Here is a 27960-nt window from a genome sequence, read left to right on the forward strand (position 1 = left end):
TGGAACACTATAACCATGAATACTGCAGGGTCACTAAACACATTTGAACCTGGACCAAAGCCAATGTCATTGGGTGTGGATACGATTACCAAAAGTGGAGTGAAAACAGTCAATTCAATGGTAAGGATTGAGAACGCATCAAAGAGAGTGAAGTTTCATTCAGTGGTCAGGGGTGTGGGGAACAGCACGACTGGACATTCATAAATGCAGAAAAATGAACGGAGCTCAATAAAGCAGTGCTGAGAACTTCACACAGGAGAAGCTGGAGGTGTATAGATGCAAATGTGAGATTAAAAGGGAAATTGAGAAGCCAGTTGCATTCACAAATAATCTTTCTCACATGAAGCATTTGACCCCACTTGCTAGGAGAAGATTAGAAAGAATAGAACGGTTCCAACTGAAGACCTGAAGACAGATGTGGAGACAGATGTGGAAAGTTCTGAATCTATCTTTACAGATGAAATTGATAGAAGGAGAATTTTAGAAATGTTAAGTGTCAAGCACTTTAAAAATAAGTTACCATATGAAGTTCACTTTATTTTTGGCTTTTATGAAGGCATGAAATGGCCCATATCCTCACTATAACTTTTGAGTTCTCTGTTACCACAGGCCTCGTACTGGAAGATTTCTGATGTACGACTATTGCGTGAAAATGGTGAATGGTGATTAAACATCTATGGACCAGTAAGGCACCACCATCACAGGTGTACAAATTACGTGGAATAATTTTGAGGAATATTATGTCAAGGTGTGGAGAGGCACTGACCCAACAGTTGAATTCCTGGATCAACAGGGTGATTATCTGAGTTGCAAGACTGGGTAAAAGTTGTAAACAGACATTGAATAAATTATATGTGGACAACATACCATTGCATCTACAGGTGAATCTGTGTCTCTCGATCAAGGAATAATAAGAAATATTGCCTCAAACTTTTTCAAAATTCAAGACAGTAAGTGGCAACTCACCCAAAACGATAAAGAATCCAAAATTATCAATCTACCTGTAAAAGGCAGTGTGTTGAAGCAATGTGTCTGCTAGCAGTGACAGATCAATAAATGAGAGAATTAAGGTGGCTCCTTGGTGGACTGTGGGAACGGGGGGCAGAAAAAATTCATTAAATGTTCTATAATCCAGTAACAATTTTTTAAAAATCAAGGCTGAGTAATATATCCCTCAAAATTTACACCGTATCTAAACATCTCCTCAGAGAAAGATCTGACTGAAAGTAAAGACACAATTACAGAAGTCTAAACTCAGAAGATGCTGGAAACATTCACAAGTCGGGCAGCATCTGATTGCTCCTTTGTTCTGGAGTTTCCTTTCCCCCAAAGGTTTAAGCTGTGTCAAAAGTCACCATTTTCTTTTTGGTAAAAAAGATTTTGATTAAAATTCATACAAGACTCTCAGTAACAGAACTTGGAGACATGCTTTTTGCTCCCAACTCCAGAGCAGGACTTCAACCCCCTCACCCGTCAACACTCCTGGAGACCATTCCACACAATCCTTCAGATTCCAAAGAAATATTCCATCCAGTGAGCGTCACTGAAGTCTCGGATACCCACCAACAGCTTTGTTAAAATACAACCACCTTTTAGATTTAAAACTGCGAAGTACTTTACATTTTCTTGATACTGTGGAATTGACATTCTCTATCACATCTGAGACCAAGGTCTTATATTCCAAGAATAGCCAGTGTAGTGATAGCAATTATGTGGGTGTTGGCCTGTTTGAGGAGCATCCCTTTCTATTTTATGAAGGAGTCCAGAATTATAATTAACAGCATCCCGTATTTCTGTGTCGAAACCCCTGCCTATTATACTTTGCCCCTTTTGGCGGCATATGAATGTTTTTACCGTATCTTAATGCCTTTTATACCAATTGTACTCATCCTCTTGTTGAAAGCTCATACCATCAATCAATAAGGTCCACAAGGCCATCATGAATAACATAGATAATCGAAATGATCCCAAGAGCGAGAACAGCAAGAAGTCCCTGATTTTGCTTTTCACTCTGTCTGCCATTTTCATCCTCCTCTGGACAACATATGTTGTGCATTCCTTAAATTGGCAGGTTAAAAAACTACAATTATACAGACAAGTACTACAATCGCCCCAAATACATCACCCAGCAAACAGGCTACATGCTGCAACTACTCAACTCCTTAACTCCAGCAGTGATGGACAGTCTGCAGTCATTAATCGTGCTCCAAACAGTTGTGGAAATCAGCATTTAGCAATTCTCCCTTAGATACAGAAGTGTCAACCTGAGCTAGTTTTGTCGCAATGACCACTGACACTTACTAAGCTCCATTATTAGGTGGACATGAAGATTGACCTGCTGAATTTGGATTGTGGACGAGAAAAAGATCTAAGACTGAAAACTTCAGACTTCTTGCCTCTACAGACTGACACAGAGGAACTTCAGAGAGAAACGAGAATCAGGATTTATTGTCATGAACAAGTCATGAAATTCGGTGTTTTCCGGCAGCAACATCGTGCAAACATACCTATTATAATCATTTTACGGCATTACTATAAAAAATAAATAGTAGTTGGGCACGAAGAGTAAGGCAGCCTCTTTGGTTCATTCATTATTCAGGAATCTGATGGCAGAGGGGAAGAAGCTGCTCTTGTGTTCCGATCTGTTTATGTCAGGAAGGATGTGGAAGGTATGGAGACGGTGCAGAGGAGATTTCCCAGGGTGTTGTCTGGATTGTAAAATAAGTTTTAAGAGGCAGGTTTAGCAGAGCTTGGGATTTTCTCTTTGGAGCGTAGAAACATGAGAGGTGACTACATAGATGTACTACTAATCGCAACCACAATCAGATAGAGAGTCGTGATTAATAGGCTTTAATCACCTTAAAATGTCAGCACAGCTTGCATGTTATTGGCCCGGTTCCAAGGCAGGTACTGAGGGAGGAGCTTGGGCGTGACAGGATTTATGTGGATATCTGGGAGAGAGGAGTGATAGGTTCAGGGGGTGGGCCAGCTCATCCAGCACATACATACATGTATACACATAGTGTTGCACTACAATAGATGTCTGCAAGATTCTGAGAGGCATCGATAAGGTGGACAGCCAGTGCCTTTCTCCAAGGGCAGGAGCATAAAACCCCAGAGGTTATCTGTACAAAATGAAGGAGGAATATTTAGGGGAGACATCAGGGGTATTTTTTTTTTACACAGTGAGTTGTGGATGAGTGGAATGACTGGCCACAGGTGGTGGTGGAGGCTGAAACATTTTGGCATATGGAAGAAAGACATATAAAGGGATATGAGGTAGGAAGACTTTTAATTTTATTTTGGTAGGAATATATAGGGCAGCACAACATTGAGGACCAAAGGGCCTGTCCTATGCTGCAGTGAACTATGTTCTCTGTTCTCAAGTTGAAATAATCCATTCAGCTGTGCTATCCAACTTAAAAAAAAAATACAGAAGGTGCCACCAACAGTGTGGCAGTACCGTCAACTGGCATTCACCACTCATCAATACTGATTTTGGTTTCTATCAGGATCTCTGAGCTCCAGATCCCATTGGAGCTGTGGTCCACATCTGGATCATGGAACTGAATTCCAAAGGTGAAAATGACTTCTTTTGACGTCAACTCCCCACATGACCAAATGTGAAATCACAGAGTCCTTGTAAATCGGGTGTGATGGTACAGATTCTATCACCAATGTGTATATGTACAGATTGTATTGTAGGATAACTGTGATTGGCTGAGAGCATAGCCACACTTACTGGCAGATCTTAAAGGATTGCTCCTAGCCAGACCAGGTCATTCTGAACTGGTCAACCTACATGTGATTAATAAAAGCCTTGGTCTGGATCAACAAGTCTTTGGTCCTTTCGACGTGCATTACATTGGGGCAATAGGTTTTTTTTAATGGAATATTTATAAAATAAATATGGTATGAGGTACATTTCAACAGAGATCCAATTCCAAAGGGCATGACTTTCAGGGCCTTGGTGAGTGGAGATGTGGAGCTCACCCAGTTTATTTAAATATAATCGAAGTGAGCTGGAGCACCTTAGACCAGCAGAATGCAGATGCTGACAGGATGTGAAGAAAACATTGTGTTCACATAAGGTGCAAGCAGTGAAAAATAAGGTCACTGTCACCAAAAAAGGGAGCTAATGGTTAAAATGTGAAGACAGCAAATTCAATATCCTGGGCGAAAAATGGTAAATTTCCTCATGGCTATTCATAATCAGTATCAGGATTTTTTTGTCATGAACAAGTCATGAAATTCGGTGTTTTGCTGCAGCATCGCAGAGCAGACATTAATATTAACACTATAAATGAGATAAGAGGGGGAGGACGTGGAGGGGGAGGACGTCCTCCCCCTCAAAAGATGATCACAAACTCAAGCTAGCATGCTGGAACATCAGAACCATGCTAGACAAGGCTGACAGCCACCGACCTGAACGTCGGTCTACCCTCATTGCACATGAACTCCTCAGACTTGACATCGACATAGCCGCTCTCAGTGAAGTCCGCCTGGCAGATGTAGGCAGCCTCCAAGAACGCGGCGCGGGCTACACACTTTACTGGTCTGGCAAGCCTTCGGATGAACGACGCCTATCTGGTGTAGGCTTCATGGTCAAGAGCTTCATTGCCTCCAAACTCGAAAACCTTCCGACAGGCCTCTCGGACCGAATCATGTCCATGCGACTCCCACTTCAAAACAAGCGTCACATCACCCTCATCAGTGTCTATGCTCCAACCCTCCAGGCGGAACCAGCAGAAAAGAACAAGTTCTACACCGACCTGCGCAACCTCATCCAACGTACCCCTACAGCCGACAAGGTTGTCATCCTGGGCGACTTCAACGCTCGTGTCGGCAAAGACTCAGAAACCTGGCCAGGAATCCTGGGCAAGCATGGCGTTGGCAAGTGCAACGACAATGGGCGCCTCCTGTTGGAGCTCTGCGCAGAACAGCGACTTGTCATTACAAACACCCTTTTTCAGCAGAGGGACAGCCTTAAGACCACCTGGATGCATCCCCGATCCAAACACTGGCACCTCCTGGACTACATCCTGGTGCGAGAAAGTGACAAACAAGATGTGCTCCACACCAGGGTCATGCCTAGCGCGGAATGCCACACTGACCACCGGCTGGTTCGCTGCAAGCTCAACCTTCACTTCAAGCCAAAGCCCAGGAACAATAAAGCCCCCAGAAAGAGGTTCAATGTTGGAAACCTGCAGTCAGACGAAGCGAGAGGAAACTTCCAGGCAAACCTCAAAGCAAAGCTCGACGTTGCAACCCGCCTCACGGACCCGTCCCCTGAAACCCTCTGGGATCAGTTGAAGACTACCATACTGCAATCCACTGAAGAGGTACTGGGCTTCTCCTCCAGGAAAAACAAGGACTGGTTTGACGAAAACAGCCAGGAAATCCAGGAGCTGCTGGCAAAGAAGCGAGCTGCCCACCAGGCTCACCTTACAAAGCCGTCCTGTCCAGAGAAGAAACAAGCCTTCCGTCGCGCATGCAGCCATCTTCAGCGCAAACTCCGGGAGATCCAAAATGAGTGGTGGACTAGCCTCGCCAAACGAACCCAGCTCAGCGCGGACGTTGGCGACTTCAGGGGTTTCTACGAGGCTCTAAAGGCTGTGTACGGCCCCTCACCCCAAGTCCAAAGCCCGCTGCGCAGCTCAGACGGCAAAGTCCTCCTCAGCGACAAGATCTCCATCCTCAACCGATGGTCAGAACACTTCCAATCTCTTTTCAGTGCCAACCGCTCAGTCCAAGATTCCGCCCTGCTCCAGCTCCCTCAACAGCCCCTAAGGCTAGAGCTGGATGAGGTTCCCACCCTGGATGAGACATATAAGGCAATCGAACAACTGAAAAGTGGCAAAGCAGCAGGTATGGATGGAATCCCCCCAGAAGTCTGGAAGGCTGGCGGCAAAACTCTGCATGCCAAACTGCATGAGTTTTTCAAGCTTTGTTGGGACCAAGGTAAACTGCCTCAGGATCTTCGTGATGCCACCATCATCACCCTGTACAAAAACAAAGGCGAGAAATCAGACTGCTCAAACTACAGGGGAATCACGTTGCTCTCCATTGCAGGCAAAATCTTCGCTAGGATTCTACTAAATAGAATAATACCTAGTGTCGCCGAGAATATTCTCCCAGAATCACAGTGCGGCTTTCGCGCAAACAGAGGAACCACTGACATGGTCTTTGCCCTCAGACAGCTCCAAGAAAAGTGCAGAGAACAAAACAAAGGACTCTACATCACCTTTGTTGACCTCACCAAAGCCTTCGACACCGTGAGCAGGAAAGGGCTTTGGCAAATACTAGAGCGCATCGGATGTCCCCCAAAGTTCCTCAACATGATTATCCAACTGCACGAAAACCAACAAGGTCGGGTCAGATACAGCAATGAGCTCTCTGAACCCTTCTCCATTAACAATGGCGTGAAGCAAGGCTGTGTTCTCGCACCAACCCTCTTTTCAATCTTCTTCAGCATGATGCTGAACCAAGCCATGAAAGACCCCAATAATGAAGACGCTGTTTACATCCGGTACCGCACGGATGGCAGTCTCTTCAATCTGAGGCGCCTGCAAGCTCACACCAAGACACAAGAGAAACTTGTCCGTGAACTACTCTTTGCAGATGATGCCGCTTTAGTTGCCCATTCAGAGCCAGCTCTTCAGCCCTTGACGTCCTGCTTTGCGGAAACTGCCAAAATGTTTGGCCTGGAAGTCAGCCTGAAGAAAACTGAGGTCCTCCATCAGCCAGCTCCCCACTATGACTACCAGCCCCCCACATCTCCATCGGGCACTCAAAACTCAAAACGGTCAACCAGTTTACCTATCTCGGCTGCACCATTTCATCAGATGCAAGGATCGACAATGAGATAGACAACAGACTCGCCAAGGCAAATAGCGCCTTTGGAAGACTACACAAAAGAGTCTGGAAAAACAACCAACTGAAAAACCTCACAAAGATAAGCGTATACAGAGCCGTTGTCATACCCACACTCCTGTTCGGCTCCGAATCATGGGTCCTCTACCGGCACCACCTACGGCTCCTAGAACGCTTCCACCAGCGTTGTCTCCGCTCCATCCTCAACATCCATTGGAGCGCTTACACCCCTAACGTCGAAGTACTCGAGATGGCAGAGGTCGACAGCATCGAGTCCACGCTGCTGAAGATCCAGCTGCGCTGGATGGGTCACGTCTCCAGAATGGAGGACCATCGCCTTCCCAAGATCGTGTTATATGGCGAGCTCTCCACTGGCCACCGTGACAGAGGTGCACCAAAGAAAAGGTACAAGGACTGCCTAAAGAAATCTCTTGGTGCCTGCCACATTGACCACCGCCAGTGGGCTGATAACGCCTCAAACCGTGCATCTTGGCGCCTCACAGTTTGGCGGACAGCAACCTCCTTTGAAGAAGACCGCAGAGCCCACCTCACTGACAAAAGGCAAAGGAGGAAAAACCCAACACCCAACCCCAACCAACCAATTTTCCCTTGCAACCGCTGCAATCGTGTCTGCCTGTCCTGCATCGGACTTGTCAGCCACAAATGAGCCTGCAGCTGACGTGGACTTTTTACCCCCTCCATAAATCTTCGTCCGCGAAGCCAAGCCAAAGAAGAGAGATAAATGAGATAAATAACAATAATTGTGCATGAAAAGTCAGGCCCTGTCTTTGGTTCATTGATCATTCAGGAATCTGATGGCAGCGGGGAAGAAGCTGTCCTTGTGCCACTGAATGCTCATCTTTAGGCTCCTGTACCTTTTTCCCGATAGTAGCAGCATGAAGAGGGGATGACCTGGGTAGTGGGGGGGGGTGGGGTCTTTGAGGATAGAGGCCACTTTTTTAAGACACAGTCGCATGTACATGTCCTTGATGGAGTGAAGTCTGGTACCTGTGATTTTGTCGGAAGAGTTAACAACCCTCTGGAGTTTATTCTTGTCCTGAGAATTAGTGCCTCCGTACCAGACAGTGATGCAACCAGCCAGAAGGCTCTCCACAGGACACCTATAGAAGCTTCAAGAGTTTTTCGTGACAATCCAAATCTCCTCAGACACTTCACAAACTGGGGGGTGTGGCAAGATGGCGTAGAGTCTAGATGTGTAATTTCGACCTCTCTGGCCAGACTTTTAAGAACCCATTTTTGACTCTTTGTTTTTAAGTTTAAACTTTTTTAAAAACTTAGTTTAAAGTATCAAGGAACTGTTATGGCCATTAATGGTAAAAAGATTAAACCTCAAGTGCAGAAGAAACTACATTTTCGGAGTGTTGAAGATTTAGGGCCTAAAAAGCCTGCTACAGCTTCAGGTTTATTTTTTTCCATGTCTAAGCCACAAAGATTGTCTGTGGGTGCTGGAAAAAAAATGACTACTACCCACCAGGAGAAGGATATCGCTGGAATTACTCATTCTCAGGAGGAAGGTGCGTGTTCCCAAGAAGTGGATCCTGATTCTAGTCTACTTTTCGCTATCCGGCAGTGTTGAAGGTGTTTTGTGGAGACTTTCAATCTCGGTTTTTTGAGAATGAGCGTGAAGCAATGATTTTTGCTGATTCGTTGCCAGATATACAAGGACAAAGACGTAGTCCACCATTGTCTCCTAAAGTAAAATCTGATTGTTCTGGAAATGGAAGAAATGGTAGAAATGGGAGAAATGGGAATGGAAAGAGTCCAACTTCTCCTGAAATGGAGTCACTGAGTTTAGAATCTCTTGGATGAATAGAAGAACTTTCTTATTCTTACTTTATTTTTATGTCATTATGATATCTTGTTGTTATTCTTTGTTTGGCTGGGGATGGAGAGATTTTCTCTATGTTCTATTAGTCATCAGGCACTGGTGGGTGATCCACCAGTTTGGTTTAGGGATTACTATCTTTTGGTAGTTTTTTTGGGGGGTATTTTTTTTTACTTTTTTTCTATTTCTTTCATTTTTATTTTATTTAGTCTTTATTTAGTCTTTTTCTCCTATTGGAGGGCCTATTTACATTGTTTTGAGTTTTTATATATAGATACTATTAGTTCTTAGTAATATTAGTAGATATGTCAAAGTTGAGATTTGCTACTTTTAATGTTCAAGGTTTAAACAGTCAAATTAAGCGTAAACGTATTTTGGTGTATATTAAGAAAATGAAAATTGATGTCGCTCTTTTACAAGAAACACATCTGAATGTCAAGGAAAGTATGAAATTGAAGAGGGATTGGGTAGGGCATGTATATTCTTCTTCATTTAACTCTAGGGCTAAAGGTGTAGCAATTTTGATACATAAGAATTTATCTTTTGAATTACAATCAATGGAGGAAAAGGCAGGATGTATTCTTAAATTGAATTGTAAGATTTTTAGTGAATTGTGGACTTTACTTAATATTTATGCCCCAAATGAAGATGATGAAACATTTATCTCTGATGCATTTTTATATCTGGGTCAGGCTAATGAGAATGTTTTAGTTGGTGGTGATTTTAATTGTGTTTTGGAACCTTTATTAGATAAGTCCCCAAAGAAAGTTAAGAAATCTAAAATGGCAGTTCAGGTTCAAGCGTTGATGAAAGATCTCAACTTAGTGGATATTTGGAGACGTCTTAATCTGACAGAGAAGGATTTCTCCTTTTATTCAGCTAGACATGAATCATTTTCAAGGATTTACTTTTTTTAGTATCAGCACATTTACAGGGGAAAATACAACAAGCGGAATATAAAAGCAGGGTGATTTCGGATCATTCTTTGTTATACTTTACATATATAACTTCTGAGAAAGTTCAAGTGGCTTATCGTTGGAGGTTTAATATATGTTAAAAAATACAGAATTTATTGATTTTTTGAAAGAACAAATTAATTTCTTTTTGAAAGAAAATTCTAATTCTGTTCACAGTAAATTTGTAGTATGGGACGCTATGAAAGCTTATTTGAGAGGACAAATAATTAGTTATACTTTTAAAATAAAAAAGAATCGATTAAATCAGTCGAGTTAGAAAAATGGATTAGTGAGTTAGAAAAGGAGTTTCAGAGAGACGCTACAGAAGATTAGAAAATAGAATTGTCTAGGTTGAAACTGGAATATAATACTTTGCAATCTTATCAATTTGAGTGTATGATTAACAGAACTAAACAATGATATTATGAATGGGGAGAGAAAGCACATAAGGTATTGGCATGACAATTAAAGAAGGAACAGATTTCGAGGAATATTAATGCTGTTAGACGGAATTCGCTTATTATGTATAAACCTTGTGAAATTAATGATGAATTTTGTTCATTTTATTAAAAGTTATTTACATCTTATGGAAAATATGAAAATGGATCAATTGATATTTTTTTAATCACAGTTGAACTTACCGATGTTAGAGGAGTTGGAACACCATTTACTGACTCAGAAATTAAAATGGCTATGATGGAAATGCCGAACGGTAAATCGTCTGGTGATGATGGATTTTCGGTTGAATTTTATAAATTTTTTTTACAATGACCTCTCTACAGTGTTTGGAGATGGACTACATCAGGTTGGAGAACATTATGAATTGCCTGAGTCTTGTTCTAGTGCTTTAATTACAGTAATTCCAAAGAAAGATAGAAATCCTTTGAAAGTATCTTCATATCGACTGATTTCGTTGTTGAATGTAGATTATAAAATTAAAATTATCCCTCTTCAAATTGAGATGGCTAAAATTTTAGCGAATAGATTAGCTAAGTTGTTACCTAAGCTGATTCATATGGATCAAACAGGTTTCATAAAGAATAGATATGCCTCAGATAATATTTTACGTGTGATTAGTTTGATTAATAGATTTCGACAATCTTCAGACCATCTGATGGTGATATCTTTAGATGCTGAAAAAGCATTTGATAGAGTTGAGTGGAATTTTCTGTTCAAAGTTTTGGAGAAATTTAAGTTTTTATTGGTTTTTTTATTGGTTGGATTAAGGCTTTATATAGTAAACCAGTAGCTAGAGTACTGACGAATGGTTTGATTTCAGAACCATTTAAACTGACCTGATCTACTCGTCAAATTGTCCTTTATCACCAGCTTTGTTTGCATTAGTGATCAAACCATTGGCACAGTTGATAAGACAGAATACACAGATACAGGGTATGAAAGTTTTAGATGAGGAATATAAAATTAATTTATTTCCTGATGATGTATTGGTGTACCTAACAAATCCAGCTCAATCATTTTTGCATTTGAAGGAGTGTTTGATGCAATATGGACGTCTTTCTGGATATAAAGTTAATTGGGAAAAAAGCAAAATATTACCAGTGAGTGAAGGAGATTATTCAGCTTATAAAAACATTCTTAATTTGAAATGGATGGATCAAATTAAGTATTTGGGTATAATCATGGATGTCAATTATCAATCTTTATATAAATTAAATTATGTTCCGTTAATAAAAAAAAATTAAAACTGATTTGATTAAATGGAAAGATTTACCTATTAATCTATTGGGTATAATAAATACAATTAAGATGAATATTTTTCCACGTATACAATATTTATTTCAATCTATTCTGTATTTACTTGATAATATTTTTTTTTGCGATTTGAATAAAATGGTTAGGGAGTTTTTATGGAGTGGTAAATGTTCAAGAGTAGCCTTGAATAAATTAACTTGGAAATATGACCTAGGGGGACTACATTTACCACATTTTCAAAATTATTATGAAGCAGCCCAACTTAAATTTATTAGTTCATTGATGGATTTGGAACAGCCCCTTAGTTGGGCCAAAATTGAGATGGCAAATATTTTTGAATTTGAAATACATTCATTTTTGTTTAGATGGAATGTAAATTTGTTACAGCAACATAATGTGGCCATATTAAAACATTTATTGAAGTTATGGACAAAGAAAAAGAAAATGATAGGTTCTAGTGGTGAATTGTCGGCCTTGACTCCGTTGTATAATAATCAACTTCTTTCTTTCTCAATACATAATCCAAGTTTATTACATTGGAGATTTAAAGGTGTGGAAAATTTGGGAGATTGTCTTAAAGAAGGTAAATTTTTATCTTTTGATCAGATGAGGGACAGTTATGGTATTGATAAGAATTCTTTGTTTCTTTATTATCAAATTTGATCTTTGGTAAAGCATGTGTTTGGTAGAGATATGATTTTACCTGAAATGACTAAATTTGAGACTTTTCTTATGAAGGTACCAGAGAAGGGTTATATTTCATTTATGTATCAAATATTACAGGATGGTATGGATAAAAAGGGTTGGGATAGATCTAAAATTAAATGGGAAACGGATATTGGTTTTATTTGAGGTGAAATATTGTTTAATAATGGAAAAAATCACATTTCGCGTGATAACTATAGATTTTTTATTAATGTGGCTGTTATATTCAGAATATTTACATTTTGATTTACGTTGATTAGATCTTAATATGTATGTTTAATTTTTCTTTTTTTTTCTCTTTATGACTCTCCTTAGGAGAGTTGGCTGAAAGGGGGGGGCTTCTCTTTTTTTCTCTTTTTCTTTCTTTTTTCTTTTATATATAAAATATATCGTTCATGTTTAGTTTATATGTTACTTATTATCTGTATTTTGAACTAATGAATAAAGTTTTTTAAAAAACGACACTTCACAAACTATCGCCAAACACAATCCTTCTTTGTGATTGCATCAACTTGGGCAGACAGGACAGATCCTGGGAGATGTTGACATTCAGTCATTTGAAGACCCTCTCCACTACAGAGCCCTCGATGAGGACTGGGTCATGTTCCAATGACTTCCTCCTGAAGTCCACCATCACCTCCTTGGTTTTGCTGACCTTGAGCGCAAGGTTGTTGCCATTACACCACTCAACAATCTGATTCCTCCTGTACACTTCCTCATTGCTATTTGTGATTCGTCCGACAACTGTGATGTCATCGGCAAACTTGTAGATAGCATTGGAATTGAGCCTGAGTGAATGAGTGAATAATGAGTAGGGGAGTGAGATGAGCACACATCCTTGGGGTAAGCCTGTGGTGATAATCAGCGAAGAGGAGACACTGTTTCCATTTCATACTGACGTTGTCTTCCAATGAGAAAGTAAAGGATCCAGTTGCAGGGTGGGGTATAGATGCCCAGAGTTTGTAGCTTCTTGACCAGCACAGAGGGAAATAATGGTATTGAAAGCCAAGCTGTAGTCTATGAAGAGCAGCTGTATATAACAATTGCTGTTTTCGAGGTGATCCAGAGCTGAGTGGAGAGCCAGCGATATTGCATCTGCTGTGGAGTGATTGTAATGATAGGTGAATTGCAGTGGGTCCAGATATTTGTTTAGGTACGTGTTAATTCTGGCCACAAACAGCCTCTCAAAACATTTCATACACAGTCTTAGTTAGTGCTACTGGGTGGTAGTCATTGAGCAGGTCACACTTCTTGGGTACGAGTATGATTGATGTCTTTTGAAGCAGGTTGGAACCTCTAACTGCAGCAAAGAGAGGTGAAAATGTCCGTGAACACTCTGGCTAGTTTGTTGGCACAGATTTTCAGTACCCTGCCAGGTATGCCATCAGGGCCTGGCACCTTGCGAGGGTTCACCCCCTTGAATAATGTTCTGACGTCACCCTCAGAGACAAATTTCATAGAGTCGTCAACTTTTTCAGGCTTTGCTTGGTCCTTGTTCTCAAATCGGGATTAGAAGGAATTCAGCTAATCAGGTAGAGAAGCATCACAGTCATCTGTAGTGTTTGCCCTCACTTTGTAGGCTGTATGGCCTGCACTCCCTGCCATAGCCGGCGTGTATCTGTCTCTGTCTCTAACTTCCTCTGGAATTGCCACTTTGCTTCAGAGATGGCATTCTGCAGGTCATATACGAAATTCTTCTAAAGATCACATTCCCCGGCCTTAAATGACCTTGTTCTCAAACTCAGGAGGTAGCAGATTTTCTCATTCATCCAGGACTCCTGATTGGGGAACACCCAATATGTGTGCAAGGGCACACACTCAATCACACAGGTCTTGATGAAGTTGATGACACCTGTTGCATATTCATTCGTCTATGGATGAGTTCTTGAATATGGTCCAGTCCACTGATTCAAAGGAGTTCTGCAGACGCTCCTCGGCCTCCCTCAACCATACTTTCACTGTCTTCACTGCTGGTGCTGTGGTCTTCAGTCTCTGCTCGTATGCCGGGAGTGGACGTACACCCAGGTGATCAGACTTGCCGAAATGCAGTAGTGGTGTGTGTTCTTCATGGTGGTGTTGTGGTTGAGTGTTGATTTTCCTGGTCTCGCATGTTGGTAGTGGTTAGTTAGTGATTTCTTCAGGTTGGCCTGATTGAAGTCTCCCACAATGATCAGGAAGGCATCCAGAGGTGCAGTCTCATGGCTGCTCATCAGTGCTTAGTCCCTCCAGGGCCAACCTGACATTACACTGTGACCAGGATGATGGCAGCAAACTCTCTCAGCAGCTAGAAGGGGTGACACTTGATCACCAGATGGTCCAGGTGGTGGGAGCAGGACTGGGACATGATTGACACGTCTGCGCACCATGATGAATTGATGACACAATTGCTGCCTCCCCTGGTTTTTACCGAAACCATGCAATCAGAATATGATTCCATAATATATTCGTCTCATTGCTCAAGTGGCCTGAAAATGAAACTGACAATAGTTATGTGGCAAACAAGGCAATTGGTGGATAAAGTGTTTGTTAAATTGTCAATGTTCATCTCACAACTAATGTTCCTCAGTAGGTTTCCACCGGATTTACTGATACTAAGAAACTTAGTATATTTGTGGTAAATTCTACAAACTCTGATTCTGAATCATCTTCAAAGAAACCACAGCTGTCTAGAGCTGGTTGAGGGAAAGATCTGCAAATAGGAGTAAAATTCCCCTGGTGTTTAATGAGGCAGCCTTATGGGGATTTATTTGGAAATTCTGTATTTTGTGAAGAAAATACAAAACAATTTTTAAAATAGCCAGTGAAACAGATTCTGGATTTGTTTGATAAAGTTACGTTGTGTAATTGAATTTAGCAAAATGCACTCCAGCTGACAGTCCCAGAGGACCATTCATTTCTACTTAAAGAGCTGGCATAACTAAACTGGTACATTTCAGACTGTGGCAGTCGACAACTTTCGTTGAAGCACAAGATGGACTATCCAGTGATCTTGGTGTTTGAGCGCATCTACTATCCCATTCTTGCAGCCGTTGGCATTACAGGTAAGTTAATGGAACCAGTCAAACTGCAATGTTTAGTGAATGTCATGTAAATGTTTCTTTCTCCTCTTACACTGCAACATGCAAATAATCAATTTTATATAATAGAGGTAGAGAATGAGTGTGTCTGGGAAATAGAGAAATGCAAAAGGAGATGTGTAACAAGGATATTACAGTTCCACCACCTGCAATAAGTTGCCACCACAGGACTAACATTCCTTTCTTTCAGCAGGCAAATGCCCCATTTTCTCCGTTTCCCTGATCAACTCGTCCATTTCTGACAACGACGATTCTGCTCTGCTCAGCACTCCCTCATGTAACCACATCACCTGCCCTTTTGTCTTTCAATTCCAACAATTTAGATCCCAAATACAACTTCAGAATACAACAACAAGTACTTGATATGATTGAATTTAATTTGTGTTTAAACAAGCAGAAGATACAGTCAGATGTGTTGGTAGTTCAATGGAGTAAAAGAAATTACTGTGGCATGAGAGAGGAACTGGGTTATTGATAAGGAAGACGGCAGAGCAGCAATGGATGGAGTTTCTGGATGAAATGCGGAAGGTGCAAGATAAATACATACCAAAAAAAGAGGAAATATTCAAATGGTAAAATATCCAAACTGTGGCTGCTCTAGATGTCAAAGCCAACGTGAAGCAAAAATAGAGGGCATAGAAGGAAGCCAACATTCGTGGGAAGATAGAGGATGGGAAGATTTTAACAACTTGCAGAAGGTAACTGAAAAACTCATAATGGAAAAGATGAAGTAGGAAACTCAGCCAGCAAATAATATCAAAGAGGATACAAAAAAGCTTCTTCAAGTATATAAAGAGTAAAGAGAGGAGAGAGTAGATAGAGGACCACAAGAAAACGTCACTGGCAAAATAATGGGAGACAGGAAATTTGGAATATTTTGTAACATTCTTCACTGTGGGACCCTCTAGCAGTTTGCCAGTGTCGAAGGGTGTCAGAGAAGGGAAGTGAGTGAGTTACTATTTCAAGTCAGAAGGTGCTCAGAAAACTGAAAGATCAAGACAGAGATTGACTAGTTGTTGATTAGCCAGGGCATCAGAGATTATGGGGTGAAGGCCAGGCAGTGGTGCTGATTGGGAAAATTGATCAGCTCATGATTAAATGGCTGGGAAGACTTGATGGGCTGAATGGCCTACTTATGCTCCTTTGTTTTCTTGTCTTGTTTATTTTCATCTGCTGTTTTTCACTTTTGGAATTCTTCACATTGGACAAAGCAAATTTAAACTGAATTGCTCAATGTTGCAGTTGGTAGGGCTTCTTCCTCAGAGCTTCATCCACTTGCTTTCATTTCTGGCTTCCAGTACTGTCTGGGTGGAGTTTGCACATTCACCTTTTGGTGTCCTCTGGTGTCATCAGTTTTTAAGTTGCCACCACAGGACAAACTTTCCTTCCCTTCAGTAAGCAGGTGCCCCATTTTTTCTCTGACTCCCTGGTCCACTTGTCCATTTCTGACAAGGACCATTCTGCTCTGCTCAACACTCTCTCATGTAACCACATCACCCACCCTTTTGTCTTTTCTATTCCCATCATTCAGATCCTGTATACAACTTCTGGATACAACAACAAACTTTTATTTGATATGATCACAGTTAATTTGAGTTTTAACAAGGAGAAACTAATGACAGATGTTCCAGTGTTTTTAAACACTGCATTGCTCGATGGTGCAGTAAGTAGGGCTTCTTCCTCAGAGCTCCATCACCTGCTTTCATAGCTGGCCTCCAATACTGTCTGTCTGGAGTCTGCATGTTTCCCTTTTGTTTCCTCTGGTATCTCCAGTATTCTTTGACATCTGAAAGATACATCAAGTGGTGTTAGGTGAGTTGTCAAACATCGGTCAAGTTGAGGAAAACTTGGGTCAAGAATAATGATCTTGGTGTAATAGGCCAACACAAATCTGATGGGCCAAAGGGCCTTTTTACATTCTGAATGACTCCTATTTTGTACGGACCATCTGCAAAAGATTACGGTTTTTATTTCAAAATTTCAGTCGCTGCTGTTATCATATCTTTGACTTTTTCCTTTGTAGTATCAGGGTATCATGGTGTGAAGTACAACCAAACACAGTGGAATCCCGATGGAACATGAACCCGGATTTAACGCGAGTAGCCAGTGGAACCTTTTATTTCCTCTTTTTCAAATTGAAATTGTAGAACGCATGGTTAGAAGATGGAAATCATTTTTCAGTGAAAGATAAGCTTCACACACACATGATACAATCAAGAATAAGAGAGAAACCCAAGTTGCATGAGACCTCGGCGAACCTGAATCAATACTCCATGGCTGGAAATCTCAGGTAGATAAGTTACGCGCGTCACTTTGGAAAGTTGAGGAAGAGACGGGACTAAAGGCCAAATGCATGAAGACAGCCAAAGATGTCAGCCTCAATGACTCCCTGTATGAGTGGGTCATTCAAGCACGCTCAGAAAGCCTTCCAGTTTTTGGGCCTATTCTCAAAGGTCAAGCCGAGAAGTTTGACCAGCTGATCATCAGAGAAAGCTCACAGTACAAAGCTAGTAATGGATGGCTGGACCAGTTTAAACGCTGTCATGGGATTTCTCAAGTGTTAGTGTCTGGAGAAATCCACTCAGATGACAAGTGCCACCACCAGCGAACACCCAGCAGCACTAAAAACTTTCTCAGAAGAAGGTGGCTGCATCAAAGAACAAGTGAACAACTGTGATGCAACAGCCCACTGCTACAAAGTGATCCCAGAGCACACACTGTCCAGCAAAGATGACGCCCATCAATGTGAGGGGTTCAATCAATCCAAAGATCGCATGACATTGTTGTATTCTGCTAACAAGACTGGACCACAAGTTAAACTGATCATGATTGGCAAATTTCGCTCCCCCTGTTTTTTCCACCAGGTTAACATGAAGTCGTTACTGTTTGAGTACACATAGAGCAGCAATGCTTGGTTGACCAATGCCATCTCTGAGGATTGGTCTTACAAAACTTTTGTCCCTGCTGTCTGCACCCATTTGCATTAGCAAATGCTAGAATCCAAAGCTCTTCTTTTGCTTGACAACTGTTCCGCCCACTTGCCAGCTGCCAAACTATTAAGTCGTGACAGAAAGATCCAAGTTTCTTACATCCCAAAAAACTCTACATTGAAGATCCAGCCCCTAGATCAGAGGAGCATCTCCATTTTAAGCAGAATTACAGACAAATTGTTGACGAATCAATAACGCTGAAGACTATCCGAAAAGCATGAACATTAATGAAGTTTGCCATTAATGAAGTGGGAAGGGCTGGGCAGCAGTCAGCTCCTCGTGAGTGGGAAAATGTTGGGAGAAGGGTCTGGGTCCAGTCTTTCCATGATGAAAATCCACCAAGGAAGAATAAGATGATAATGAGCAAGGATTCGATATCTTCACAGATAGAAACATAGAAACATAGAAGATAGGAGCAAGAGTAGGTCATTCGACCCTTCGAGCCTGCTCCGCCATTCAACGAGATCATGGCTGATCTTAAAGTTGAATACCCCGTCCCCGCCTTCTCTCCATAACCTTTAATACCCTTATCTTGAAGAAATATATCTAATTCACTCTTAAATATATTTAATGAACCTGCCTCTACTGCCCTCTGTGGCAATGAATTCCACAGATTCACCACCCTCTGGGTAAAGAAATTCCTCCTCATCTCGGTTCTAAATTGTTTGCCTATTATCCTCAAACCATGGCCCCGGGTTCTGGATTTTCCCATTATTGGAAACATCCCATCTGCATCCATTCTGTCCAGTCCTGCCAGAATTTTAAATGTCTCTATGAGATCCCCTCTCAATCTTCTAAACTCCAGCGAGTACAATCCCAATTTGCGCAATCTTTCCTCATAAGTCATTCCTGCCATTCCAGGTATCAGCCTGGTGAATTGCCTCTGCACTCCCTCCATTGCAAGAACATCCTTCCTTAGATAAGGTGACCAAAACTGCACACAATACTCCAGGTGGGGTCTCACCAAGGCCCTGTACAGCTGCAGTAAGGTATCCTTGTTCTTATACTCATACCCTCTTGATATGAAGGCCAACATACCATTTGCCTTTTTAACCGCCTCCTGTACCTGCATGCTTGCCTTCAGAGACTAGTGTCCAAGTACCCCTAGGTCTCTCTGCACTTCCCCATCTCTTAATCTATTGCCATTCAAATAGTAATCTGCCCTCCGGTTTGTATTACCAAAGTGGATAACCTCACATTTATCCATATTCTGGTGCATTTGCCATGTATCTGCCCAGTCCTTCAATTTATCCAAATCACACTGGAACTTCCTGACCCCCTCTTCCGTGCACATAACCCCTCCTAGCTTAGTGTTATCTGCAAATTTGGAGATATTACATCCTATCCCCTCATCCAGATCGTTAATGTAAATTGTGAACAGCTGGGGTCCCAGTACAGATCCCTGTGGTACCCCACTGGTCACCGCCTGCCACTCAGAAAATGAGCCATTTATCCCAACTCTCTGTCTTCTACCTGCCAGCCAGTTCTCAATCCACATCAATACCTTGCCCCCAATCCCATGAGCCTTGATTTTGCATGCCAGTCGTTTATGTGAGACCTTATCGAAGGCCTTTTGGAAGTCCAGGTACACCACATCCACTGGCTCTCCCCCATCTATTTTACCTGTCACCATCTCAAAGAATTCCAATAGATTTGTCAAGCACGATTTACCTTTTGTAAATCCATGTTGACTCCGTCCGATCCCTTCTCTTCTAGTCATATGCTCCGCTATTACATCCTTAATAATGGATTCCATCATTTTGCCCACTACTGATGTAAGGCTCACCGGCCTATAATTCCCCGCTTTTTCTCTACCCCCCTTTTTAAATAGTGGGGTAACATTAGCTACCCTCCAATCCATGGGTAATGATCCTGAGTCTATCGAGTTCTGGAAAATAATTCTTTAAGCATCTGCTATTTGAATGGCCACTTCTTTAAGTACCCTAGGATGTAGATTATCAGGCACTTGGGATTTATCTGCCTTCGATCCTTTCAATTTCCCCAAGACCATGTCCTTGGAGATACTGATTTCTTTCAGCTCCTCCCTTGCATTAGTCTCTATGTTTCCCAACATCCTTGGGATGTATCCTCTCTTGTAAAAACAGAACTAAAGTAAGAATTTAATTCATCTGCCAATTCCTTATTCCCCATTATATATTCCCCTGATTCCGACTGCAAAGGACCTACTCTGGATTTCACCAATCTTTTCCTCTTGACATATTTATAAAAGCTTTTGCAGTCGGTTTTTATATTTGCCGCAAGCTTACTTTCGTAATTTATTTTTACTCTCTTGATTAATCCCTTTGTCCTCTTTTGGTGCATCTTGAATTGCTCCCAGTCTTCAGTTGTGGTACCTTTTTTGGCCAATTGATATGCTCTCTCTTTGGACCTAATGCTGTCTCTAATTTCCCTTGTTATCCATGGTTGAGTCACCTTTTTTGGTTTATTTTTATGCCAAACCGGTATAAATGATTTTTGCAATTTCTCCATTAGATCTGTGAATGCTTTCCATTGTCTATCCACAGTCAACTCCCCCATAAACACCACCCAATCAATCTTACTCAACTCCCGTCTCATACCATCATAATTCCCTTTATTTAAATTCAGGACCTTAGTCTCGGTTTTAATTTCATCACTCTCCATGTCAAGTGAGAATTCAATCATATTGTGATCGCTCCTACCCAAAGGGCCTTGTACAACAAGATTGTTGATTAGCCCCTTATCATTGCATAATACCCAGTCTAAAATGGCCTGCTCCCGAGTTGGTTCCTCGACATATTGGTCTAGATAACCGTCCCGTAAACATTCAAGGAATTCCTCCTCCTCAGTATTTTTACTAATTTGGCTAGTCCAATCTATATGCAAATTAAAGTCTCCCATGATGACAGCTGTTCCCTTATTGCACCCTTTTCTAATTTCTTTTTTAATGCCTTCCCTCACCTCTATACTACTACTTGGAGGCCCATATACCACCCCCACTAAAGTTTTCCTCCCCTTGCTATTCCTCAGTTCTACCCATATAGATTCCGCATCTTCCGAGTTGATATCCTTTCTGTCAATCGTGTCGGTCCCTTCTCTCACCATCAATACCACCCCACCCCCTTTTCTTTCTTGCCGATCCCTCCTAAATATCGTATACCCCGGGATGTTAAGTTCCCAGGCTTGCCCACCCTGCAGCCATGTTTCTGTAATCCCAATCAAATATATTTGTTTATCTCAATTTCCACAGCCAATTTATCTACCTTGTTCCGAATGCTTCTTGCATTAAGATATAAAGCCTTCAGATTTGCTTTTTTCACCCTCCTTGCTCTTTCTGATTTTTTACTTTTGCTGCCTAACCTAACTTTTCCTGTTTTATCCCACCCCCCTGCCAAATTAGTTTAAATCGCACCCGATGGCTGTACCAAACCTAGCTGCCAATATATTGACCCCTTTTGGGTTTAGGTGTAACCCATCCTTCTTGTAAAGGTCATGCCTTCCCCAAAAGAGATCCCAATGATCCAAGAAGCCAAAACCCTGTCCTTTACACCAGCCCCTCAGCCACACATTCATTTTTCTTAACCTTCCATTTTTGTCCTCAGTTGTACTTGGCACAGGTAGCAAACCAGAGATCATCACCCTGGCTGTTCTATTTCTTAGTTTCTGTCCTAGCTCTCTGTAATCCTTTTTCAGTACTTCCTCCTTCTTTTTATCTATGTCATTGGTACCCACATGTACCAAGACTTCAGGCTGTTCGCCTTCCCCTTTTAGAATACCCTGGACCCGATTTGAGATATCCCGCACCCTTGCACCAGGGAGGCAGCATACCATGCGGGCATACCTATCTGGCTCACAGAATGTCCTGTCTGTATTTCTGACAATGGAGTCCCCAATGACCACTGCATTCCTCTTTACCCTTTGGTCCACCATGCTAGGCTCAGTGCCATCGACCTGGTCACTGCTGCCAGATTCTGTCAGGTCATCTCCCTCAACAGCATCCAACAAAATATACCTGTTACTGAGAGGGATATTCACAGGTGTGCTCTCCATTTTCCTGGTATTTTTCTTCCCTCCCCTGACAGTTACCCACTTACCTGACACGTCTGGTCTTGGGGTAACTATGTCCTTGAAAGTTGAATCTATCAACTCCTCACTCTCCCTTACCAGCCGTAGATCCTCAAGTTGCAGCTCCAGTTCCCCAACTCGGTCCTTAAGGAACAGCATCTCGGTGCACCTGACGCAGATGTGGCTATTTGGGAGGGTGGGACTCACCCATGGTTCCCACATCTGACATCCAGTTTAAAGCACTAACCCCATAGGCATGACTGAGCTAAAATAATGCCACTTACCTTTCTCGTCACCTGCTTTTGCCTAAGCCTGTTGAGCCAAAGGCTGCAAGTCCCACTCCTTCAGTGCCCCACTCACTCAGTGTGCCACTCCTCGCTGGCCGCTCCCTCCCCTTTTACTCCTTTTACTGGCCCCTTGACCAATTAACCTTGACCAATTAACCTTTGACCAATTAACCCAGTCACTCTCTCCAAGCTCCTGCTCCTCTGACTCACAGCTCAAACTCCAGCTGTTGCCTCCTCAGACTCCCAGCCCGATTTGAGTAGGCCCAAGCCGCAGTAAGCCCTTGTATTTAACTGCTTACCTCAACGTCACTCTTTCCGAGCTTCTCCTCCTTCGACTCCCAGCTCAAATTTACATATAGATTGGACTAGCCAAACTAGTAAGTCCAGCAAATTATTCTACTCACCCTCTGATACTGTCTCTTGGCTCCTCCTCCTCTCACCCAACACCAGGCACTGACTCACTGTCTCCTCTGACCCCCGAGTCTGACCTTTCTGAGGAGGAGGGTGAGGCTCAGTGGCTGTTTCAAATGAGCAGAGAGGATTTTTATCACTGGTTCTCTTCTGTTGACGAATGCCTGTCATGTGAGCACCTGACGGAGCTCATCCGTAACGTTACTATAGCACTGGTTCCCGAAACATAGGAGGACGCAAATGAGGAGCCTCCACTCTCAACCCCGAAGGTGTCCGAAGCCACTGAGTACCTCAAAATTAACCTCCATTGCCTGGAGACCCAGGAAGTGGACCACATAAAAATCCTCCAGCTCAGAGACATTTGGGATCTCGCTCACCACCTGCGACCTGCTGTGTTCAGGCAACGAACAGGCAATTACTTTTTTAAGAAATAAAATGATGATTGTAAGAAATAACAAAAAAGATGATTGTGAATACAGGTATTGCACAGGTGGTCTTTATTTTTTTTGAAAATGCTGTTTTTGTGACTGATTATGCACGGTCCCATTTTCTTCGTTAACAGATTTTCTGGACCCGAACCATTGCGTTACAACGGGGTTCTACTGTGTCCACTTTGGGACAAACATTAAATCTCTCTCTCTCTCTCTCTCTCTCTCTCTCTCTTCCCCCCCACCCCCCCCCCCACTCTCTCTCCCTCCCTCTCTCTCTCTTTCTCCACAAATGCCTCTTGACCCATTTGGAGTTTCGGGAATGTTTTGTTTCATTTCAGATTTCCACCTCCTGCAGTTTATTCTTTAATGCTGATCAATCATCTGTATTTACTCTGCATTGGATTAATTGCAGGGTCTGTTGATCATTTCCTTTTCTACTGTTACAGTGAACTTGGTGGCGATCTTCATCCTGCGCCGGGGGAAATGCGGACTCTCCAAATGCATCATTCGCTATTTGGTCGCCATGGCAGTAGCGGATCTCATGGTGGTGATTTTTGAGGAGATACTGAAGAGAATTAACAACATTTATTTGCCAATAAATTTTTTGTTCATCACGCCAATCTGTGCCATGACACTAGTAGCAAAAGTAGCTGCCCTCGATTGCTCTGTGTGGTTTACAGTCGCTTTCACCTTCGATCGCTTTGTGGCCATTTCATGTCCAAATATGAGAGCCAGGTATTGTACCCCAAGGACAACAAGTGTGGTTATAGCACTGGTGGTTGCTCTAGCCTGTTTGCGGAGTGCCCCTTTTTACTTTGTGTTTGAATCCAAATACCTAATTGACCACATCCCTTATTTATGCATTTTGACTGCTGCCTACCTTACCTCACCCTGGTGGGCAGCAATGGAGTGGTTCAGCAGCATTTTAAATCCTTTGGTACCAATCGTCCTCATCCTTCTGCTCAATGCACTTACCGTCAAACACATCATAAAGTCCAATAAAGTCCGTAGGGCACTCATGAGTAACGTGGATAATCCCAATGATCCTGAGAGAGAGAACCGCAAAAAGTCCATGATTTTGCTTTTTGCTCTGTCTGGCAATTTCATCGTCCTCTGGACACCATATTTTATCCATTCCTTAAAATGGCAAACCACAAACTACAGTTACACAGACAAGTATTACAGTAACCCCATATTCATTTACCAGGAAACAGGGTTCATGTTACAACTACTTAGTTCCTCCACCAACACATGCATCTATGGACTGACACAGAGGAAATTCAGACAGGAGCTGAAAAATGGGGTAAAATATTTGGTTACCCTGAATGGTAAACTCTGTCAATAGGAAAATACTGACATAATGCTGTACCTGGTATTGCAGATTTTCTTCTTGTACATTGGGGTCTTGTATTTATAACAGATCTGAGAGAGGGTTAACCATATAAGATTGGTAGATGAATCCAATGACTTGATTCTGTCTCTCACATTAGATCTGACACGAAATTAAAAGGGTAAAGAAAATATATACCACCTATTGCACTGAACCTGAAAAAGAGCGGGTGTAAACTGTTCTGGTAAAGTAGAAATATTTCATATAAATCATATTAAAAAACAGTGTGGTTCACTTGGATATTCTGGAACACCATATCCATTAACACAGCTAAGCCACCATAATCGTTTTTAATCTGGGCTGTTACGGTGTCCACAGGACCCAAAAGATAAGCAGGAATAGATATGAACCACAACACAAAGGAGTACTTAAACAAAAGTAGTTTTAAAATATATTTGAACAAGAAAACTGATTCAAACTTAACTTATTACTATTGACTTACTTAACCTACTTAATCCCCCTCTAATACTAAACGCAGGTGTGTATAATGTGTATATAAGCTTTAAAAAGTTCTTTGGATCACAGTCCAATCTCACTAGTTGTGGGCAATTCTTGTACTGTGCACAGAAGTTAGCATTAACAAAGTTCACCAGGCTTTGGTGCTTAACAGACAAATGGTTTCCACTCAAGTGGGTTCTTGTTGGTCTTCAGAGAGAGATTCCTTTTATTCCAGGACATCCACACCTGAATCCTGTTTAATCAGTCTTTCTGACTGTAATGGAGGATTAAAACCATGTGCCCAGATGCTTTTTGCTTATGTGGAACTGACGACACTGGGTCCACACTCAGGTCACCTTACTTTCAGAACTAGCAGATGTAATTAAATTCAGCCATGGGGATTTATCTGAAGATACACTTTGAAATGGAATTCCACTGTGAGGCCCAGGGAAAGCAGTTGTCAAATGCGACACTCTGAAATTGACGAATTGGTCACAACCTGTCTTGCTCGAGAAGTTTTAATAAGTTTTTGTATCTATGAGATAAACCAGGAAATCATAACATCCTGGTTCCATAATAATTAATCTTCTAAATTGTAGAATAGTATGTTCAGTTTTGATTTTGACTGACAAATGTTAGAAGGAGTAGGTGCATGATTAATTGTTAACCACCCCTTGTCAAGAAGGAAGAACAGCCAGAGTCCGAGCAACGTCCCGGTCAGGGGAGGTGAAGAAGCTGCTACCGGCGCCCTGACAACCTAATACAAGTGTGCAGCCATTGCCTCGCTTCGGCAGTTGGGACCAGTCCAAGCATTGATAAGTATAGTTGGGAAGGGCTTGCATATTGTAGTGTGAAATCAGCTTTTGAATTTGTAATAAACATTTGTATAAACTGAACTGCTCTCGGTGTGTGTGTCTATTTTCTTTTGGTAGCTCAAACACTGTGACCAATCTAAAATGAACAAAATGAGAAGTATAAGTTTACCCAAGACACTGACGAAACCATTTTTTACCCCTTCAGGGTTCTCCAGATGATCCTCCTTCTTTCAGGTCACCTTTCAGACAACAAGTCTTCTTTTTTTAGCAGGCAGTCTTCCAAATGTTTGCCAGCTTTGTCCTTCTGGAACTGATTTCTCTCTCCCTTCTCTCTGTTTCATACCTCCCTCTCTGAGAGCAAAACTGTTCTCTCTCCCCGCAAAAATCACATGCTATCCCAGGCAAGCTGTATGCTGCAACTTTGTTGCTCTTTTTGCAAAAAGTTCTCTGCAAAAGTCCTGAAAATATTCTGTTTTAAAATATTTGTGTGCAACCTGCTCTAATAATCTTTCCCAAAACACCTCTAAATACTCAGTTACAGGGTAAAAGTCAACATCACTGGGTGTGGATATGATAAGCAAAAGTGGACTGAAATTGAATGTAAAAAAATGAGAAGTTGTAGTGGTCCATTAACAAAGACATGACCTGGTACACAAAATGGCTGATGAATGCAGATGAACACCTACATTGCGGGAAACAACGAGCAATGGTGAGATTGCCAGCCAATCAGAGATCTGTAATGCTGTGATGTCACTACTGTTGTCAGCAGCAGGGAGAGAATATAAGCAGAGCTGCCAGTGCATTGACTCCTCGACTGCGGTCTTCATTACACACTTTGCGGCAGTATGCACACTACAGTCATCAAAGAAAAGAAAGTGCAGATTCATTCATTGGTGGAGGAGGGTGGGGAGGAGAATAGCCATGACAGGACATCTATAGATGCAGAGAAATGAACAGAGCTTGCTGATCAAAAAAGAGATTACTTCATTACTGAGAACTTCTCCAAAGGAGAAGCTGGAGGTGCATAGATACAAAAGTGAGATTAAAAAGGAAATTGAGAAGCCAGTTGTATTCACAGAAAATCTTTCCCACATGCAGCATTCGACCCCACTTGCTGGGAGAAGATTAGAAAGAATAGAACGGTCCCAAATTGAAGACCTGAAGACAACTCCAGTTTGGAGGCAGATGCAGAAAGTTCTGAATATTTAGATCTATTTTTTGCAGAAGATATTGATGGAAAGGAGAATTTTAGAAATGATTAAGGACAAGCATCTTTCAAAGTAAGTTACCAGATGAAGTTCACTTTATTTTTGGCTTTTAAGGAAAGTATGAAATGACTTAAATTCTCACTCTAACTTTTGAGCTCTCTGTAACCACAGGTCTCGTACTGGAAGATTTCTGATGTGCCACTATTGCTTCAAAATGATGAATAAACATCTATGGACCAGTAAGTCACCACTATCACAGGTGTACAAATTACATGGAATAATTCTGAGGAATATTATGTCAAGGTGTGGAGAGGCACTGACCCAGCAGTTGATTTCCTTGATCAATAGGGTGATTATCTGAGTTGAAAGACTGAGTAAAAGTTGTAAAGAGCCATTGAATAAATTACATGTGGACAACAGGCGAATCTGTGTCTCTTAAACAAGAAACAATGAGAAACACTGGTTGAAATATATTGCCAAATTCAAGACAGAATAAATGTCAACTGGAACAAAATTCAAAAGTAACCAATACTATTTATCGACCTTGTAAAATAATCCAAAAACAATTTTTTTTTTTTTTTTAAAAAGCAAGGCTGAGTAAGGTGTCTCTAGAAATTTACACCTTATCTGAACATTCCTCAGTGAAAGATCTGACAGAAAGAAAAGTCGCAATTACAGAAAATTCTGGAAATACTCAAGCAAGTCAGACAGCATCTGGGAAAGAGAATCAGATGGATCTGTTTGCTACTTTGTTCATGAGTTTCCTTCCCCCATGA

The 27960-nt window shown here is 41.7% G+C and overlaps 1 protein-coding gene across 1 annotated transcript; it reads left to right on the forward strand.

Annotated features, from left to right (window-relative positions):
* The first annotated feature begins 15 nt into the window (after nt 1-15).
* Nucleotides 16-27960, forward strand: LOC138752911 (probable G-protein coupled receptor 139). Its single transcript, XM_069915523.1, has 5 exons — nt 16-120; nt 10249-10387; nt 15030-15134; nt 23780-24661; nt 27773-27960. Exons 1-5 carry the CDS (start codon nt 16-18, stop codon nt 27958-27960), a joined length of 1419 nt encoding a protein of 472 aa, XP_069771624.1.

This window comes from Narcine bancroftii, chromosome 2, assembly GCF_036971445.1.
Source record: "Narcine bancroftii isolate sNarBan1 chromosome 2, sNarBan1.hap1, whole genome shotgun sequence".
NCBI lineage: Eukaryota > Metazoa > Chordata > Chondrichthyes > Torpediniformes > Narcinidae > Narcine > Narcine bancroftii.

Bases quoted from the DNA above. Each gene is read 5' to 3' on its own strand.
- LOC138752911 (XM_069915523.1), top strand. From the start codon at position 16: ATGAATACTGCAGGGTCACTAAACACATTTGAACCTGGACCAAAGCCA. The intron at 10,388-15,029 runs GTAAATCGTCTG...GGTACATTTCAG, and splicing joins TATGATGGAAATGCCGAACG to ACTGTGGCAGTCGACAACTT. The intron at 15,135-23,779 runs GTAAGTTAATGG...CTACTGTTACAG, and splicing joins TGCAGCCGTTGGCATTACAG to TGAACTTGGTGGCGATCTTC.